At 44.6% G+C, this 21,781-nt stretch overlaps 1 protein-coding gene across 3 annotated transcripts in view; it reads right to left on the bottom strand.

Annotated features, from left to right (window-relative positions):
- Window positions 1–21,781, bottom strand: part of LOC143770555 (NACHT, LRR and PYD domains-containing protein 3-like) — a 149,840-nt gene that overhangs the window by 116,555 nt on the left and 11,504 nt on the right. The window contains exons 1-6 of one of the 3 annotated variants that reach the window (XM_077260281.1): window positions 10,338–10,572; window positions 9,981–10,052; window positions 9,835–9,879; window positions 8,851–9,014; window positions 6,433–6,604; window positions 794–859 (exon numbers count right to left, since the gene is read on the bottom strand). In XM_077260281.1, coding sequence (XP_077116396.1) covers window positions 794–859; window positions 6,433–6,604; window positions 8,851–9,014; window positions 9,835–9,859 — 427 coding nt within the window. In that variant the 5' untranslated portion in view covers window positions 9,860–9,879; window positions 9,981–10,052; window positions 10,338–10,572. Of the gene's footprint in view, window positions 1–793; window positions 860–6,432; window positions 6,605–8,850; window positions 9,015–9,834; window positions 9,880–9,980; window positions 10,053–10,337; window positions 10,573–21,781 lie in introns of those variants that run through there. The other 2 variants (XM_077260263.1, XM_077260271.1) reach the window with 2 other exon arrangements.

The raw sequence follows: 21,781 nt of genomic DNA, 5'->3' as shown, positions 1-21,781 counted from the left end.
CAAGCAGAAGAGACTTGTTTGGGCTAAAGAACACAAGGAATGGACATTAGACCAGTGGAAATCTGTGCTTTGGTCTGATGAGTCCAAATTTGAGATCTTTGGTTCCAACCACCGTGTCTTTGTGCGACGCAGAAAAGGTGAACGGATGGACTCTACATGCCTGGTTCCCACCGTGAAGCATGGAGGAGGAGGTGTGATGGTGTGGGGGTGCTTTGCTGGTGACACTGTTGGGGATTTATTCAAAATTGAAGGCATACTGAACCAGCATGGCTACCACAGCATCTTGCAGCGGCATGCTATTCCATCCGGTTTGCGTTTAGTTGGACCATCATTTATTTTTCAACAGGACAATGATCCCAAACACACCTCCAGGCTGTGTAAGGGCTATTTGACCAAGAAGGAGAGTGATGGGGTGCTACGCCAGATGACCTGGCCTCCAGAGTCACCAGACCTGAACCCAATCGAGATGGTTTGGGGTGAGCTGGACCGCAGAGTGAAGGCAAAAGGGCCAACAAGTGCTAAGCATCTCTGGGAACTCCTTCAAGATTGTTGGAAGACCATTTCCGGTGACACACCGTGACCACGCTCCACCAGCGCTGCCAATCCATCCCTGGTAAGCTGAATTTGGACTGTAAGACAGACCCCCATTTGACACATTTTTTCCCTATATTCCTTCTGAAAATCTGAGGTGCCTCTTATGGTTCGGTGCGTCTTATAGTCCGAAAAATACACTTGATTAAAATAAATCTGAAAAACAATATTTCAATAAAAGCTTCACATAAAGGCGACTTACCTTTCAGTTGTGGGAGAAGTTGGTGCCCCTCTTCATCCAGGAGGATTTCCTGCACCAGACTCTCACCTAATATGTAAAAGATTGGAATGATTTTGTATGGTCATATCACTGCCGGATGTACGGAAATATTAGAAATATCAGATTACACAATGATCAGGACAAAGTCCGATGATTTAAAAGAATATCCACCTGAGTGCTGAGACTATATCGGTGGCTTCCTCTTTTGTGATCAGCATTGTGGTCTAGAAATGTTAGAAGAGATTATCCGATTCTAATGTACTCACCCTTCACATGATCATGCTTATTGTTAAAGAGATTTTCCACTTTATACTTGGAAAATAAGAGTCCGGGTAGGCTCTTGTCCGCTGGTCCTCCATCGGCAGAGCTGGTGAGTTGTAGCAGTGACACCACCACTCTGCAGCAGTGCCAGAAGGTAAATTCTGGTCCCACAAAGGGCGATTACCTATCCTGCTTAACATTTAGCAAGTATTAAAGCTTTTGGGGGCACTTTTCTTACATTTGAAAACCACTTTAAGGCAGTGAATCAAATATATCATGTATTGCATCATCTTGGAAAGTTACTAATGGAGAATATTGGTCATTGTTTTGTATGATATCCGATCAGTAGAAACGGAATATTTTATTTTGTCTCCAGGAAATAAATCACCTTACGATTCGTATTGTAACTGGTATCAGCCAAGATTAGAAATATTATGCCTAAAGTGGATTACCTGCTGGGCTTGTTAATTGTACAACAAATGGAGTGAGACTGTTATCCTATCATTGTGCAATAATACAAAGCCAACATATAAAGACTATACAAGAGCTAGCCTGACATCTTGTGGACATGACCATAACCGTGACGCATAGGAAAAATTTGTTCTGCTGTTTATTTCTTCCACCCACAATAACATTACCATACAGTGCCAATCCATCACTGCACAGGAAAGACAGTGAAAAATCTGTACAAAACCAGGATTTCAGCAAGGTTTAGCCACTGTATTCAAAATCTCGGCATATAGCTTTTAAAAAAAAAAAAAAAAAAAAAAAAAAAGCAGCTTGCGTTGCATGCCTTCCAGCTTTGTGGCAGATTCCTCAGAGGAAGCAGTAATGTTAAAACTTGGTGCGGGCTTGTTCAAGGATCTGGCCAGCTTAAGGCCATGTGCACACGTTGCGGATTTCTTGCAGAAATTTCCTGAAGAAAACCGGAAATTTTCTGCAAGAAATCCGCATTTTTTTTTTTGCGGTTTTTTCGCGTTTTTTTAGCATTCTGCAAGCGTAATTAGCTTGCAGAATGCTAAAGTTTTCCAAGCGATCTGTAGCATCGCTTAGAAAACTGACTGACAAGTTGGTCACACTTGTCAAACATACTGTTTGACAAGTGTGACCAATTTTTTACTATAGATGCAGCTTATGCAGCATCTATAGTAAAAGATAGAATGTTTAAAAATAATAAAAAAAAATAAAAAAATGCTTATACTCACCCAGACATCTCCTCACCGGCGTCCGTTCGTCTTCCTATAGCTGGTCTGTGCGCACAGGGCCTTCCGTGACGTCACGGTCACGTGAGCGGTCACATGACCGCTCACGACCAATCACAGGACAGTGACGTCATCGGCAAGGTCCTTCGCCGCACACCAGCTACAGGAACCGAACGGCAGCGTGCAGCGGTGAGGCGGGAACACTGCGCGGGACATCGAGGGTGAGTATAGGACTATTTTTTATTTTATTTCTTATTTTTTGACCAGTTATATGGTGCCCAGTGCGTGGAGGAGAGTCTCCTCTCCTCCACCCTGGGTACCAACCGCACATAATCTGCTTACTTCCCGCATGGTGTGCACAGCCCCGTGCGGGAAGTAAGCAGATCAATGGACCCCTAGGTGTGCGGAATCCCTGCAATTCCGCATTTTTAATGAACATGTTGTTTTTTTTTCCGCTATGCGATTTTTTTCGCGGAAAAAATCGCAACATTTGCACAAAAAATGCGGAATACCTTGTAAATAATAGGAGGCATATGTTAGCGTTTTTTTCGCGTTTTTATAGCGAAAAAACGCGAAAAAAACGCTAAAAATCCTGAACGTGTGCACATGGCCTAATATAAAAAAAAATTTACTTACTACACATACCGCTGATAAGACTACAGAGGTGGCTGATAACCTAGACAACTAGCATTTAAAAAGATAAACAAAAATCCCTCCATTCCGAAGAACTTTGAGCTATTAATGATGTTGAGACTAATCCTTTGTAAGAACTATTCTTCTGATCCTAGCAGAAATCCTCTCTGTGCAGACACCGCTGTCAATGAGTGATCCAGCAGACATCTTTATTATTGTAGTCAGTGTAAGGTATATACAGTTGTGCTCAAAAGTTTACATACCCTGGCAGAATTTTTGCTTTCTTGGTCTTTTTTCCTCCACTCATGGTTAGTGGTTGGGTTAAGCCATTTATTGTCAAACTACTGTGTTTTCTGTTTTTAAATCATAATGACAATCCAATACATCCAAATGACCCTGATCAAAAATGTACATACTCTGGTGATTTTGGCCTGATAATTGTCAACGGATCTATGGGAAAAGGTAGTTGAACTGTATAAATCAGGAAATGGATACAAAGAGATATCGAATTGTTGTCGCAGGTCTTGACCTGTTCCCTGATGAGTCCACCTTAAAGATGACGTCACGGCACCGGAGAGACAAGACACAGTACACCCGGTATGTATCTGAAGTATCTCTAGTTTATTGAGCTTACACAGACTTTTTATTCATACTTATGTTGGAAGTGGATTCACCATATATGGGCTAAGCGTCGGAGAGTTTACCATTTGTCTCCCTGTGGTTTCGCAATCATATTTTTAAACAGAACATTATTCGTTATCTTACCAAGGACATTTCATCCCCCATGCCCTGCTACAATTAGTTCTTAGCAATCAGCATTAACAGCTATGAAGAATAGTGAATAACAACTTGTTTTTCTGAACTTTTGTAACACTTAAACAAAATGGAGGCAAGCAAGATAAATGGATCCTGCTATAACATCAAGGAATTGATAATGCCAGTCAGCAGTGTTCAAACTGTGATTAACAAATGGAAAATCAGGGGCTCTGTAAAAACAAAACCACAGTCAGGTAGACCAACAAAAATGTCGTCTACAACTGCCAGGAAAATTGTTCGGGATGCAATAAAAAACTACAAACAACAACAGCTGAAATACTGGACTCTCGGAAAGCTAGTGATGTGGTTGTTTCAAGATGCACAATAAGGAGGCACTTGAAGAAAAATGGGCTGCATGGTCGAGTCACCAGAAGAAAGCCATTACTGCGCAAATGCCACAAAGTATCTCACCTATAATACGCAAAACAGCACAGAGACAAGTCTCAAAACTTCTGGAACAAGGTAATTTGGAGTGATGAGACGAAAATTGATTGAACTTTTTGGCCACAACCATAAACGTTACATTTGGAGAGAGGTCAATAAGGCCTATGAGGAAAGGAATACCATTCCTACTGTAAAGCACGGAGGTGGATCGCTGATGTTTTGGGGATATGTGAGCTACAAAGGCACAGGAAACTTGGTCAAAATTGAAGGAAAGATTACTGCAGCACATTATCCACAAATACTGGAGGAAAACTTGCACTCATCAGCCCGGTAGCTGCTCTTGGACGTTCCAACATGACAACAATCCAAAACACAAGGCAAAGTCAACCTGTCATTGGCTACAGCAGAACAAAGTGAAGGTTCTTGATTGGCCATCTAAGTTTCCTGCCCTCAGTATCATTGAGCAACTCAGGAGAGATCTCAAGTGAGCCGTTAATGCTAGACAGCACAGGAATTTACAGGAACTGGAGACTGTTGCTGTGAGGAAAATGTATGTCCGATAATGTAAAAACTATAGCTGAGGGATTTTTGCACGTCTGACCATGGTCCCAAAAGCTACGGGCTAAACCCCCCCCCTTCCCTGTGTTTCTGAATGTCTGTGTAGAAGAGCTTTTATGGCTTCTTGCTGCATTCCTGACTTTCAGCTCCCAAATCCCTCATGCCCCTCCCAAAAGAATTTTTACGATCGCTTGGGTAGGCTCAAACTCCCCTCCAGCTAGAACTGGATTAGAAGTCTCCAGAATCCATGAGGGTCTTTGTTCTAATATAATAAGATATTGGGCCAACAGTTTTGTCTAGGAAAATGATGGGTCCAGTTTGTGAAAGTCCATCGGCGCATCTAACCATCACTGTAAGCAGGAGCTTCCAAGTCCAACAGGGACAGAATACAGATTTCTCTGGAACTGAGTGTCCCTACTAGCCTGAATTTAGTATCTATAGAGAGAAAATCTTAATACAAGATGAATGCTGGGTGTGTTATGATTCTGACATGTTCTGGAGCGGGGATATAGGCATTAGACAAACTTGTGTGAAATTTACTAAGACTGAAGAGAGAGGAGGGTCTGGGTAAGCCAGCCCTTTTGGTGATGTCACCGAGCTACACTTTATAAGTTTCTACCCTCACCCCAGCCTGAAGTCTGTCTGCTGGAGTCTGTGTGAGCCTGATCTTACTCCAGAACCCTGATGAATTGGGACATTTGGGAACTCCGCCCACTAGCCTGGTTGCCTCAAATGATCTGAACACATGTAAGTGTTATTTCTCATTTAATCCCTGTTTGTTTTATAATTACCTTGTACATATTTGCAATTGTCTCTTTTGTAACATCCTTGTAATATTTTTCTATAAACACTGCCTAAACTTTAATGGAGTATAATATTTAATACTAGATTCGTTCTTCATGCTCTAAAACGTATCCTAAGGCTTCTGAAGGGAATTACGCTACTGTTTTGGGTTAGCTTCGGACCCGTTTAACCGAAGCTGGTGGCAGCAATACTGTGCACTGTGCCTTTGGGAGTCGTTGTAGAGACGGCAATATTGATAATTATTGTTCCTGCCTGAGCGGGAGTAGTTAAATCGCCTCGCTGCCGCGTGCCCAATAGCCAGTACATAGCAGGCAGCCTTTCTGGCAACTAATTACCCTAGGTGTACTACCTAATCTGACCTGAGGGTAAGGGGGGCACCAGAGAGATTCAAGTTTAAGCGGAACTGTAAAGCGGGATATACATAAATCCCTGCAGTTCGTGGTATATGGTAGAGCAGTGGGATACCTAAAATAAGCCCCTACTGTAAGTCAAGAGGTCAATAGCCTTGTGTGTGTTTTTTTCATCACATTGCTAGCAGTGGAGGGAAAACTAGGATAAGCCCCCCTGCACATGTGATAGCCGTCTGTTGGCCTAAAGTCACCCCGATCCATGACGTAGGGGTGACGGTCACGGTGTGAATCGTGACATATTGGCGGCAGCGGTGGGGATTCGTGACAGTTGCCAAGAAGAGTGGGCAGCTTTACCATCTGAGAAAATAAAGAACTTTTGATCACGGTCATTTGGATGTTTTGCGTTGTCATTATGATTTAAAAAGAGAAAACACAGTTTGACAATAAATGGATTCACCCAACCACTAACCATGAGTGGAGAAAAAGGTGTGGTGTTGTCATTCATATTCTCTGAAAAAAGGCCAAGAAAGCAAAAATTCTGCCAGGGTATGTAAACTTTTGAGCAAAACTGGAAACCCATATTTCATGGCTGACACATCAAGCACAACGTTACCTCTCTCACAGAGCTCCTTTAGTACAGCGTGCAGGACGAGGAAATAATTACTCCTTCGTAAGACATAAAGACTGACCCACAATCCGATCACAGCTTCTCTCCCTAGGTGAAAAATATCCTGCAGTAAAGTCCGGGCTAATGTCTTTGTGTCAGTTTCAAGATCCTGGTATTTCTAGATCAGAAGAAAGGTTACATATAAAGGGCATTCTACAAGGCAAAACGATAGCTAAAGGTTAACCTATAGTTACTGTATATCATGCCTGTCTTCCTTATAATCTGCTGTTCCTGAGACATAGCTGTCAAGTCAAGACCCCCATATACAGTTCCATATAAAAGTTTGGGCACCTCTGGCAAAAATTACTGTTACTGTGAACTGTTAAGCAAGTTGAGAATGAAATGATCTCTAAAAAGGCCTAAAGTTAAAGCTGACACGTTTCCTTTGTATTTTAGGCAACAACAAAAAAATTCATGTTTTAGAGTTTAAAAATTTGGCAGAAGGTTAGAGGAGGCTTGTGTGGCGCCCCAGGGTCCTGGTCGTCACAGTGGTATTGCTTTCCTCCTGGGGGAGAATGATGCTACTCTGCATCACCAGGTATCACAAACATGCAACACATTCACACTCTAGGCCACCAGGGGGAGCTTTTGATCCTATTTACTAGGTGACTCCCCATATATATATTACTGGTAGTCTGTAGGGAAAGTTAGTTAGTTCCAGACAGGAGTCAGTTCCTGACACAGTTAGTTCCAGACAGGAGTCAGTTCCTGACACAGTTTGTTCCAGACAGGAGTCAGTTCCTGACACAGTTTGTTCCAGACAGGAGTCAGTTCCTGACACAGTCAGTTCCAGACAGCCGTCTGAGGAGGATAGAGGGTTCACGGAGCTGTGCATGCCCTAAGAGCTGCAGCTCCCAGAAAGAGACATTTTGAAAGCAGAATTGATTGCAGCAAGTGTGAAGGAAAGCAAAGCACGGGAGAGGATACCAGAAGAGGACAAGCCCCAAGCAGGCTGCCTCCTTCTGAGGCGCAGATAACCGGTAGCCGGAACACCGAGGTAGTAAGGACCTCTACGCCTTACTTCAGAGAATGGCAGGACAGTTAATTGCACGTTACCTGTTTGCAGCTACACCCAGGAGGCACGGTGGCACCACTCAGAGGCTGGGGCATGCTAGAGTCCCTATAAACCGCCTCAAGCCACCATTCATACGGGTTTTGTCCTATCCGACTACGGGGGACAGAGAGAGAGAGAGACACACCACATGTGAGGCCCTTATTTGAAGCTTATGCAAAGGAAGGCTATTGATTTCCACCTGGACAAGAGGACTCTGGACTTGCCTCCGAACCAGCCGGACTCTGCCTGCTCTGTGATCTGGTGCCCTGGACTACACACTGGGAAGCCCTGGGGATATACTTCACCTGTGGGAAGGTATACCATCTAGCTGCCATAACATCACCCCAGTGGACCCCCTTAAAGCAGCGTCGGCCACCCTGACCGAATACCAAAGGTGGCGTCACGAACATAAACTTTATCCTCTTAAAGACCTTCCCCTTTTATACGGACGTCCCAGGGCCACGGACCGGGTCACAGCCAACGTGACATCACCCTGTGAACACAGGACCCGATACCGAGTATCCCCCTTGCCCTGATGGGGCGCTCCACTTGGTTTTTATAAAGCTGGAAAATCTGCATCACCTAGCCTTTCCTAACTATGTAAGTGAACAAGCCATAACCCTAACAGGCTAATTACGGTCTGAAACCTTGGTCAAAGTTATCTGATCACACAAATCTTCAAACTTTTGCATCGGCCCATTTTCCTGTTTGTAAATTTTAAAATGTAAAAAATTACTATTTTTTGCCTAAAATGCAAAGGAAATGTGTCATCTTTTCATTTTAGTTCTTTTAGAGATCATTTCATCTTTAACTTGATTAACTGTTCACAATAACAGTAATTTTGACCAGGGGTGCCCAAACTTTTCTATGCTACTGAACATTAGACTACAGTCAGCCAGATCCGCAGACTTCAGTGTGACTAGCCGGCCATGTGTTGTGTATGGGGGCCTCCTGACCGCTGATATTTGGGAAGAGACGGATTTGGTACTTAGACTTTAAAATTAGATCCTTTACAGAAGAGATAACCCAAAGACAGAGGAATGTCCCTAATAAAAAATCCTCAATTCTGGGGTAGACCTTGCTCTCGTCTGTGTGGCTGACTTTACTTTCAGATTACTTCCTAGGAACTAATGGCCTCCTAATACACGGGAATGAGTGACTAAATTACATACTTTTTGGGATATTATTTAGATTGTATTTGATGAAGATTTAGTGAAGTAGAAATTCAGCCTCTCGGAGACAGCAGAATGGACTAAACTGCTGCTCTAACAGGGGACACTGGTATACAGCAGCGGCAGCTCATGTCTCACCTGAACATCAGGGATATTTCTCAACTTCAGCTCACTCAGAAGCGTTCGAATATTGAAGATCTCCACAACATGAAGCAGATCGTCCTGAAAATACTTGTATATCATTCGAAGAGCATGATCTTTATACTGACACAGCTGCCAGTGAAATTCCTGGATCTCATCATCTGGGAAATGAAGGAGACACGTACATTTTATGGACAATATTCCTTCATATTTCTCCTAAATCACAAGAGGCTGAAGGGAGTTGTCTTCTTTGGTTGAATTATTCTAAAATCCAAATGTTAGGACTTTTTTTTTTTTTAAGTGGGACATAAGTCTACGTTCACATTTGCGGTCTGCGCCGCAGCGTCGGGCGCCGCAGCGTCGCCGCATGCGTCATGCGCACCTATATTTAACATGGGGGCGCATGGACATGCGTTGCACTTGCGTTTTGCGACGCATGCATCACTGCGGCGCACGCGTCCGGGCGCGGAGGACGCAGCAAGTTGCATTTTTGCTGCGTCCAAAATCAACCAAAAAAAGGACGCATGCGGCGCAAAACGCAGCGTTGTGCATGCGTTTTCCTGCGTTTTTGTTTGCGTTGTGCGTTGCGTCGCCGACGCTGCAGCGCACAACGCAAATGTGAACGTAGCCTAAGATTTATCCAAACTGCATGCCCCCAGGCTACATTCGCATGGGACATAGAATCCACATTTGCAAACTAACAACCCTGCTTAATGCATTACAGAAATACAAAAAAATCCTCCCCCAGTCAGTTAGCTGCAAAGTCAGAGCCGTAACTCATCAACCTGGTTTTAGTGGCGATACTCTGCGACAATCTAAACATCGGCATGGTTTAGACCACGTGGTGGCTGCCATGTGACCACAACTTGAGAACAACAGCTCCGTCAGTTGCTGTCAGGACATTGACATGTGAGAACTGGTCTATGTTGTGGGATCACTTCCATTATGGGTGTAAGCAGTACAAGGAGGAGGAATCCTTACCATCGCTGGGCTGTAGAACACTCATTCCTGATCTTTGGGAAATCCCTGCAAGATAAACGGTATTACATAGGGTTTCATCTGCAGCAAATCTTTGCCAAAATTGGCAAGGTGTGTGCACATGGTGATGCGAGCCCTGTGCGCCTTACCTAGGAGACTGCAGAGGAGGCCAGTAATCTTGGCAATGAGCAGTAAACTATCAAAGTAAAAATCCCTCTGCTCTAGAGAGAAAAAAGAAAATATTTAGTAAGAGGTAATTTGCTTGGTTTTACTCAGGATGAAACAACCTCTTTAATAGGTGGTGAACAATTTCCACAGCTTGGCTTGAGACAGTGCTGTAAGATATTCCTCCAGTTTGGTTTAACTTTCCTTTTTTTTTGCAATGAGCCAGGATGAATCTGTGAGTCATTCTCATCATAGCCAATTGAGGTCCGAAATGTCTGATACACGCTGGACACTGGAGTCACAAGAGGATTTATCAGATGAAAATGATCCAATAGTCTTACCTGTGTTCCCACGTTCAGTCGTTTACACTGTATGTGTGACGCTTCAAGAGTCAAAGTCCAGACACAGGAACATTTTCAGGGACAAGGAAAAGAGATTACAGGGGTGGGCCACTACTTTCTAAGTTTCTCTCATGTGCCCAGCCTTCCTATAGTCGTTGCTTTCTCAGATTTTCATCAGAGCAGCTCCAGCAGAGAATCCTGACTTCCTCTGATCTCACTTCCTTGGATTCTTAACACTCCTGGTTCTGGACTCTGACCTGATAACACAGATAAAATTATTGTACCATGTTAGGAGGGTGGAAGGGCCCTCTTTCACTGGAGCTCACTGCTTCTGTGCGTCCTCTCCCTCCAATACTCTCCCTTCTATCTGTATGTATACAGCAGAGTGTACCGTATATAGGTTCACAAACTCTGCCCTATCACCCGTCTAATGTATGTACACCGTAAATAATAAATATATATATATTCATCCAATTGCACTGGAATATGTTCAGTCAGTGAGGGGAAGTAGGGGACAAACTTTATTAATATGGCTGGTGTTTTGTGTGTACTTTTATACACTATATCAGTGATTTGCCTGCAGCAGTCTATTGTAAAATGGATTGTGTCGAGCCTGCAAAGGGACTCAAGGTCATGCGGAACCCGCAAAGGGTTTCGAGGTCATGCCAAGCCCACAGAGGGACACAAGGTTGGGTCAGGTCAGCAAAGGGACACGAGGTCGGGCCGGTCCCATGACTGGTCACAACACTATTTTCCTCTGAACCACACTGTAATGGGTTACCATGACAGAGAGGAGCCAGAAGACAGCAGAATCTGATTTCTCCTACTCCTACACTGATTATAAACACTTCACCTTCTTATTAAATGGTGTATATTTATTTTGGCAGTGCAGGGGTTAATCTGCTCAGTTGAGAGCTCCTGGAAGCTTTTGTGTATTAAGGCTCCCAGCTGTGCACTGCTAGTAGCTCCCATCTCCTATATAATCTGGACCCTGGCTAACACTCATTGTCAGAGCAAGCTAATGCTGCATTTTTGAGGGTTATTGTTGGTTAATAGGAGAAGGCGTTTGGTAGGTTTATCTGTGACTGTTGCTAGGTTTTGAGTGTGTGATAATTCCCTTTCCTCCCCTACTTTTGTTTAGCCCCATCCTCCACTCCCCAGTGTTTATCTCTGTCGTTTATGTTTGTATATTTGTATGTTTGGTATTTTTCATTCCCCCTGTTCATATTACTTGGTTAGGCTGTGTGCATACAGTGGAGTTTTTATGCATTTTCACAGCGTTTTCCGGGCCAAAAATACTATGAAATCCTTTTGCAAGCTAATTCAATGACAATCCTGAAGTGTTGTGCACATGATCAGTAAATTTCCTTTGAGTATTTGCAGTGCGTTTTTTTCTGCAGCATGTCAATTCTTTGTGCGTTTCTGCAGCGTTTTTCACCCATTGACTTCAATTAAATCAGTCAAATCCGCAGCAAAAATTAGGGTATAAAAATGTTTGCGGATTTGCTGCGTTTTTGTTAGCATTTTTACTGGCTTCCTATGGTGTTTCTCATGCTTTCATGTCAGTGGGAAACACCGAAGCAGTGGTTCTTATCGGCGATAACCCCTTTACCCCCAAGGGTGGTTTGCACGTTAATGACAGGGCCAATTTTTACAGTTCTGACCACTGTCCCTTTATGAGGTTATAACTCTGGAACGCTTCAACAGATCCTGATGATTCTGACATTGTTTTCTCGTGACATATTCTACTTCATGATAGTGGTAAAATTTCTTTGATATTACCTGCGTTTACTTGTGAAAAAAACTGAAATTTGGCGAAAATTTCACAATTTTCCAACTTTGAATTTTTATGCCCTTAAATCACAGAGATATGTCACACAAAATAGTTAATAAGTAACATTTCCCACATGTCTACTTTACATGAGCACAATTTTGGAACCAAAATTTTTTTTTGTTAGGTAGTTTTATAAGGATTAAAAGGTGACCAGCAATTTCTCATTTTTACAACACCATTTTTTTTTAGGGACCACATCACATTTGAAGTCATTTTGAGGGGTATATATGATAGAAAATACCCAATTGTGACACCATTCTAAAAACTGCACATCTCAAGGTATTCAAAACCACATTCAAGAAGTTTATTAACCCTTCAGGAGTTTCACAGGAATTTTTGGAATGTTAAAAAAAAAAATGAACACTTCACTTTTTTTCACAAAAAAATTATTTCAGCTCTAATTTGTTTTATTTTACCAAGGGTAACAGGAGAAATTGGACCCCAAAAGTTTTGTCCAATTTGTCCTGAGTACGATGATACCCAGTGGCGTAACTACAAAGTTATGGGCCCCGATGCGAACTTTCAAATGGGGCCCCCCCACCATGCTAAAATATTTTCCACCCAAATTCACATTTTCCCTATTCATTTCGCACACTATAGCTTTATTGCAAAGTTGTATAGTGTGACCTCAGTTGCATAACTATTCGGTGCCCCATCCTGGTATATATTTGTCCCCTGTACTACCATTGTTATGTAATGTATAAAGGAAAATAAACCATTATACTCATCAGGGGCTAACATAGAAGTCATGGGGATCCATATAAGAAGTATAATGCACCCCCATAGTCCTCCTTATAGTATAATACACTCCCCATAGTCCTCCTTATAGTATAATACACTCCCCATAGTCCTCCATATAGTATTGTACACTCCTCAGTCCTCCATATAGTATAATACACTCCTCATAGTCCTGCATATATTAAAATACACTCCTCATAGTGCTCCATATAGCATAATACACTCCTCATAGTGCTCCATATAGTATAATACACTGCTCAGTCCTCCATATAGTATAATACACTGCTCAGTCCTCCATATAGTATAATACACTCCTCAGTCCTCCATATAGTATAATACACTGCTCATAGTGCTCCATATAGTATAATGCACCCCTCATAGTCCTCCATATAGTATAATACACTCCTCAGTCCTCCATTTAGTATTATACACTTCACATAGTCCTCCATATATTAAAATACACTGCTCAGTCCTCCATATAGTATAATACACTCCTCATAGTGCTCCATATAGTATAATGCACCACCATCGTCATCCATGTCACACAATTCACTTTTCACAGTACAATGCACCCCATAGTTCTTCATATAGTATAATATATTCCCCATAGTCCTCGATTCAGTATAATGCAGCCACCCCAGAGTATAATGCAGCCACCCCACAGAGTATAATGCAGCAACCCCACAGAGTATAATGCAGCCACCCCACAGAGTATAATGCAGCCACCCCACAGAGTATACTGCAGCCCTGCCATACAATTCAATGTAACCCCCATAGAATATAATGCAGCCCCCCTCATAGTATAATGCCATACAGGGGCAGTGAGAAAGACACAAGCAAATGGTGACGAGGGGGCAGGGGAGAAGGACACAAGGGGGCAAGGGGAGACAGGCACAAGGGTAACATAGGGGGGCTAGGGAGCAAGGAAGACAGGCACAAGGGGACACATGGGGGCTAGGAGGCAGGGGAGAACGTTACAAGGGGACTAGTGGGCAAGGGAGACTGACACAAGGGGACAAGGGAGACTGACACAAAGGGACACACGGGGACTAGTTGGCCAGGCAGACTGACAAGGGGACACACGGGGACTAGTGGGCAAGGGAGACTGACACAAGGGGCACACGGGGACTAGTGGACAAGGGAGCCTGGCACAAGGGGACACGGGGACTAGTGGGCAAGGGAGACTGACACAAGGGGACACACGGGGACTAGTGGGCAAGGGAGACTGACACAAGGGGACTAGTGGGCAAGGGAGACTGATACAAGGGGACTAGAGGGCAATGGAGACTGACACAAGGGGACACACAGGGACAAGCACAAGGGGACAAGGGAGACAGGCACAAGGAGACACAGGGACTAGTGGGCAAGAGAGACTGACACAAGGGGACACACGGGGACAAGTGATACAAGCACAAGGGGACACACAGGGACTAGTGGGAAAGGGAGACTGACACACAGCGACTAGTGGGCAAGGGAGACTGACGCAAGCACAAGGGGACAAAGGAGACTGACACAAGCACAAGGGGACACACAGGGACTAATGGGCAAGGGAGACAGGCACAAGGGGACACACAGGGACTAGTGGGCAAGGGAGACTGACACAAGGCTACACACGGATCAAGGGACACAAGCACAAGGGGACTCATGGGGACTAGGAGGAAGGGAAGAAGGGCACAAGAGGACACAAGGGGACTCCGAGGGCAGAGTAGATAGGAATGCACGGGGAGACAGGGCTGCAAGGGAACAGGGGAAGACGGGGGGGGGGAGACTTGGGAGGAAGGAAGAAGGGGGCACAGGGATTACGAGGACAGGGTAGATGGGGAACACACGGTGAGAAAGGGGACAGGGGAGACTTGAGAGCAAGGCAGATGAGTCACACGGGGACAAGGGGCAGGGAATGCATGGGGGGTGCAGGAGGGCTTAAGGCATGGGAGATGGGGAGCATTGGGGGACCAGGGGAGGAGGAACAAGGCATGTACGGGGGGCTCGGAGGAACACAATGACCTGAACTTGGGGACCTACTAGGACATGGGGCACGGGAGAGCAGGGAGGAAACAGGGCTGGTGTCACAGGGGGCCGGGGACGCTGGGGGCCAAGGACGGCGACACACGGGCAGCAGACAGACCTCACTTCCGCCGGTCCTGTACACCTCCATGTTCATCCCTGGATCCTCCACATAGCTGAGCTACTGCGGCATCCCCCTCCTGGGCGGCTCGGTCCACCTGCCCCCCACCAGCTCTGGAGCCGCCTGTTCCAGGTCCTAGCAGCCACCACAGGCTTTGCCAATATGGCAGCCACCATCACCTGTGCAGATGCTGCACTGCCTGGGCCCCGCACACAGCGGGTGCGCGATGAAGTGATGTCATCACGCACCCGCAGTGTCAGAGGCAGAGGGGAATGATGGGAGAGGGAGCATCAGCTGATGCTCGCTCCTCCATCATTGCTTTGAACTGTACCGTCATCATAGACGCCGGTATAGTTCACTGCGGCGGCTGCGACGGGGGGAGTTGTGTGCCCCTGACCTGTTGGGCCCCTGACCTGCCAGAGCCGGTTGCAGCTGCGACCGCTGCGACCGTGGTAGTTACGCCCCTGCCTCACACACACACACACACACACACACACACTACAGATATCACACACACACACATACTACAGATATCACACACACACACAGACACTACAGATATCACACACACACTACAGATATCACTCACACACTATACAGATATCACACACACATACTACAGATATCACACACACATACTACAGATATCACACACACACTACAGATATGACACACACACATACTACAGATATCACACACACACACACACACTACAGATATCACACACACACACACTACAGATATCACACACACACACACACACACACACTACAGATATCACACACACATACTACAGATATCACACACACACTACAGGTATCACACACTACAGATATCAGACACACACACACCAGATACCAGCTCATATACACATCTCACACTCTTCTCTCTGGTACTGGGGAGGCTGATATAACCGTGGCGCAGCTCCTCAGCTTCTCCTGCTTACAGCAGCTCTGTCCCGCACATCCCCCTTTCTCGCCTTCTGTCCCAGGGCTGCAGAGCAGGAGAAGCTCTCTTACCGTGATGACTGGAGCTGCTTCCTATCTCTCACATACCCCGGCTGCCCCCTCCCCCTAGATACGCCTCGGACTGTTGCCGTGCGGGAGGAATCTCCTGCACTGCAACATGGTGTTAGGTGCCTCTGACCTGCCAGGCCCCTGACCCGCTGGGCCTGGTCGCAGCGGCGACCGCTGCGACCGTGGTAGTTATGCCACTGATGATACCCTATATGTGGGGGTAAACCACTGTTTGGGGGCATGGCAGAGCTAGGAAGGGAAGGAGCGCCATTTGACTTTTCAATGCAAAATTGACTGGGATTGAGATCGGATGCCATGTTGCGTTTGGAGAGCCACTGATGTGCCTAAACATTGAAACCCCCCACAAGTGACACCATTTTGGAAAGAAGACCCCCTAAGGTACTTATCTAGATGTGTTGTGAAAACTTTGAACCTCCAAGTGTTTCACTACAGTTTATAAGCCGTGAAAATATAAGCCATGAAAATAAAAAATCTTTTTTTTTTCCACAAAAATTATTTTTTAGCCCCGTTTTGTATTTTCCCAAGGCTAACAGGAGAAATTGGACCCCAAAAGTTGTTGCCCAATTTGTCCTGAGTATGCTGATACCCCATATGTGGGGGGAACCACCGTTTCGGTGCATGGCAGAGCTCGGAAGGGAAGGCGCGCCGTTTGGAATGCAGACTTAGATGGATTGGTCTGCAGGTGTCACGTTGCATTTGCAGAGCCCCTGATGTACCTAAACAGTAGAAACCCCCCACAAGTGACCCCATATTGGATACTAGACCCCCAAGGAACTTATCTAGATGTCTTGTGAGAACTTTTGGGGGGTTGAGATATTTGTGAACTGGTTCCTATACAAAAAGGGCGGTTATTGCTTATATATGCTCCAATCTTGAAAAAAAAAGTTGTTAACGCTCAGGAGGATGCCCCTGCTGCCTGTCTATTGAGTAAACATTCTTTGGGGTGCACGCATGTGTGGGGTTGCACGCATTCAGCAAAGCATTGGATTAGACAAGCATCAAGTTAAAGGGCAGTTATTCCATGGCAGGGAACTAATATCCATCTCCTCTCTTCTCTTCACACAGGTATGCACTGAATATCCCCAGCTCTCCCTGGATCCTGAATGTCTTTGTACTGTATAGTGCAATGATTTTCTATGTGTCAGCAAGCACCCTGAATGGTATGCACTGAATATCCCCAGCTCTCCCTGGATCCTGAATGTCTTTGTATATTGGAATGATTTTCTACGTGTCAGCAAGCACCCTGAATGGTATGCACTGAATATCCCCAGCTTTCCCTGGATCCTGAATGTCTTTGTATATTGCAATGATTTTCTATGTGTTAGCAAGCACCCTGAATGGTATGCACTGAATATCCCCAGCTCTCCCTGGATCCTGAATGTCTTTGTATATTGCAATGATTTTCTATGTGTCAGCAAGCACCCTGAATGGTATGCACTGAATATCCCCAGCTCTCCCTGGATCCTGAATGTCTTTGTATATTGCAATGATTTTCTATGTGTCAGCAAGCACCCTGAATGGTAATTTCATGTCATTCAACTCCTTTGCTAGAAATCATCATCAGTTACATGGTTTTCAGTACTCACTGTTGTAGCTTCAGGGGGTATAGAGATGTAATCAGGACTGCATCTTTGATCATCTATCCACACCAGGATGTGTTGAGCAGCTGTCCCTAATTTATAACTAACCAGCTCCCATAATCCCGCTGTCCTCTCCCTGCACTGGGGGCCTATAAATGTAGATTAATTCTTAGGGGTGCAGGCATGTGTGGGGTCGCACGCATTCAGCAAAGCATCGCATTAGACAAGCATCAAGTTAAAGGGCGGTTATTCCATGGCAGTTAGTCAGGTAACCCACACCCACATTCACCGTTCCATCCCCTCCATCACGACTCATATACATCAGCTCCTCTCTCCTTCCCTCTCCCGTATACAGCTCACATGCACTTCTCACCTTCCTGAAAAACCTCAGCCCATCTTGCCCAAACACACTGCACAAAAAAACTTCTTACAATTCCAAAAACTTCTTGCTTTTTATCTTCCTACTCCTACTGATTTCGAGAGACATCTCCCCCAACCCTGGTCCACCATCCCACAACCTCAACCGCTCCCCTACCTCACATCAAAACCATTCTAACCTTATTAATATTACTTGCACTCCCTCATCTCCTTCATTTAATTGTGCCCTTTGGAATCCACGGTCTGTATGTAACAAGCTTCCCTTCCTGCACAACTACTTTCTGAACAGCTATCTAAATCTATTGGCCCTCACTGAAACCTGGATCCAGGATTCTGACACTGTCTCCCCTGCTGCCATTTCCCATGGTGGCCTACAATTCTCCCATTCCGCGACACCCACAAACAGACCTAGTGGTGGAGTTGGCATACTCCTCTTCCTATAGTGCACCTTCCAGGTCATCCCCCCAGCTCCATGACTCTCATTCCCTTCTTTTGAGGTCCACACCATCAGGCTCTTCTGTTCCCTCTCCCTTAGATTAGTGGTCATATACCGGCCCCCAGGCTCACCCACCCACTTCCTGGACCATTTCTCTGCCTGGCTGCCGCACTTCATGTCCTCAGTACTCCCAACCCTTATCCTGGGAGATTTCAACATCCTCATAAACAGCCCCACTTCTACATCTGCATCCCAGCTTCTATCACTAACCACTTCGCTCGGCCTCTCACAGCTCTCAACCTCTGAGACACACAAGGACGGTAACACCCTTGACCTGGTCTTTGACTGGCAATATCAATTCCTGGGAAATCTGTTTGTATCCATTTCCTGTTTTATACAGTTGAACTACCTTTTCCAGTAGATCTGTTGACAATTCTTTTGCTTTCCTCATCACTGACAATCCAGAAACATCAGTGGCTGGATAAAAGATGCAAGAGTCTGTCTGGATCCCAGAAACTCGATCAGCTTTTATGCACACACATTGATTACAAGCAAACAGGTTACAGGTTACCTTTAGAAGCCATTCAAGCCCATTTGTGTCAACGTCTGTGCATGTTATCAGGCCAAAATCACCAGGGTGTAAACTTTTGATCAGGGTCATTTGGATGTTTTGGGTTGTCATTATGATTTAAACAGAGAAAACACAATAGATTGACAATAAATGGCTTCACCCAATCACTAACCATGAGCAGAGAAAAAGTTTTGGTGTTATTATTAATATTCTCTAAAAAAAAAAAAAAAGGCCAAGAAAGCAAAAATTCTACCGGGTTATGTAAACTTTTGAGCACAACTGAATGTATATTTGTATGTTTGGTATTTTTTGTTACCCCTATTCGTATTAATAGGCTGGTTGATGTATTACGGTACACTACTACACCCTCTTCAGACCGAGGGTGGGTTCAGGAGCTAATGCAAGGTACGTGGCCCTGAAATTTTCACCATCATAAGTAATCCGGGGAACAGGGCGAGCTAGAGCGCCCGCTAGCGTTAGGTACAGGGAAGGAGCACCTAGAACATGGACACCCGGCAACACAGTTGTGACAGATATGTTACAGCAGTGACATCACCGCTCTCCACATATAATGATATATTACAGCAGTGACATCATCGCTCTCCACATATAATGATATATTACAGCAGTGACATCACCGCTCTCCACATATAATGATATATTACAGCAGTGACATCATCGCTCCCCACATATAATGATATATTACAGCAGTGACATCATCGCTCTCCACATATAATGATATATTACAGCAGTGACATCATCGCTCTCCACATATAATGATATATTACAGCAGTGACATCACCGCTCTCCACATATAATGATATATTACAGCAGTGACATCATCGCTCCCCACATATAATGATATATTACAGCAGTGACATCACCGCTCCTCACATATAATGCTATATTACAGCAGTGACATCACCGCTCTTCACATATAATGATATATTACAGCAGTGACATCACCGCTCCTCACATATATTACAGCAGTGACATCACCGCTACTCACATATAATGATACACTACAGCAGTGACATCACTGCTCCCCACATATAATGCTATATTACAGCAGTGACATCACCCCTCCTCACATATAATGCTATATTACAGCAGTGACATCACCGCTCCCACATATAATGATATATTACAGCAGTGACATCACCGTTCCTCACATATAATGATATATTACAGCAGTGACATCACCGTTCCTCACATATAATGATATATTACAGCAGTGACTGTTGTGAATTCTGCTCTTGGGCTCCCTCCGGTGGTTGCTAGTGGTAGTGCAGTGGTCTCTGGATTGTAAGCTGGGCAGGTGTTTCTGCTTTTTGCAGTTCTATTAGGTATTTAGGTTTGTAGGATCCATCAATCCCTGCCAGTTGTCCATTGTATCTTGGAGGGATTGCATCTCTGGCTTCACTTGCCCTGCTGTCATTTCAGCTAAGTGTCTGGTTTTGTTCTCTGTAGCACGCATGCAGTGTGCTTTTATGTGCAGTGCAATCTATTGTGTTTTTGTCCAGCTTAGACTTGTTTGGACTTTTCTGTCATGCTGGATTCTTTGGAGATGCAGATATACATCCTATGTCTTTAGTTAGATGTAGTAGATAGTATATTCTGCTGTGGATTTTTCTAGAGTTTTAATACTGACCGCTTAGTACTCTGTCCTATCCTTTTCTATTTTAGCTAGTAGTGCCTCTTTTGCTAAACTCTGTCTTTTCTGCCTGTGTACATATTTCCTCTTAGACTCACAGTCAATATTTGTGGGGGGCTGCCTATCCTTTGGGGCTCTGCTCTGAGGCAAGATAGGATTTCCCATTTCCATCTTTAGGGGTATTTAGTCCTCCGGCTGTGTCGAGGTGTCTATGCCATGTTAGGTACATCCCACGGCTACTTCTAGTTGCGGTGTCAGTATTAGGATTGCGGTCAGTACAGGTACCACCAACTCCAGAGATAGTCACATGTGGCTCCAGGGTCACCGGATCATAACAAGTGACATCACCGTTCCCCACATATAATTATATATTACAGCAGTGACATCACCGCTCCTCACATATAATGATATATTACAGCAGTGACATCACCGCTCCTCACATATAATGATATATTACAGCAGTGACATCACCGCTCCTCACATATAATGATATATTACAGCAGTGACATCACCGCTCCTCACATATAATGATATATTACAGCTGTGACATCACCGCTCCTCACATATAATGATATATTACAGCAGTGACATCACCGCTCCTCACATATAATGATATATTACAGCAGTGACATCACCGCTCCTCACATATGATATATTACAGCAGTGACATCACCGCTCCTCACATATAATGATAAATTACAGCAGTGACATCACCGCTCCTCACATATAATGCTATATTACAGCAGTGACATCACCGCTCCTCACATATGATATATTACAGCAGTGACATCACCGCTCCTCACATATAATGATATATTACAGCAGTGACATCACGCTCCTCACATATAATGATATATTACAGCAGTGACATCACTGCTCCTCACATATGATATATTACAGCAGTGACATCACTGCTCCTCACATATGATATACTACAGCAGTGACATCACTGCTCCTCACATATAATGATATATTACAGGAGTGACATCACCGCTCCTCACATATAATGATATATTACAGCTGTGACATCACCGCTCCTCACATATAATGATATATTACATGTTGTGAACTCTGTTTTCGGGCTCCCTCTT

Source organism: Ranitomeya variabilis, chromosome 1, assembly GCF_051348905.1.
Source record: "Ranitomeya variabilis isolate aRanVar5 chromosome 1, aRanVar5.hap1, whole genome shotgun sequence".
Taxonomy (NCBI): Eukaryota; Metazoa; Chordata; class Amphibia; order Anura; family Dendrobatidae; genus Ranitomeya; species Ranitomeya variabilis.
Note: the sequence above shows the minus strand (reverse complement) of the source record. Positions and strands in the feature narration are given on the sequence as shown.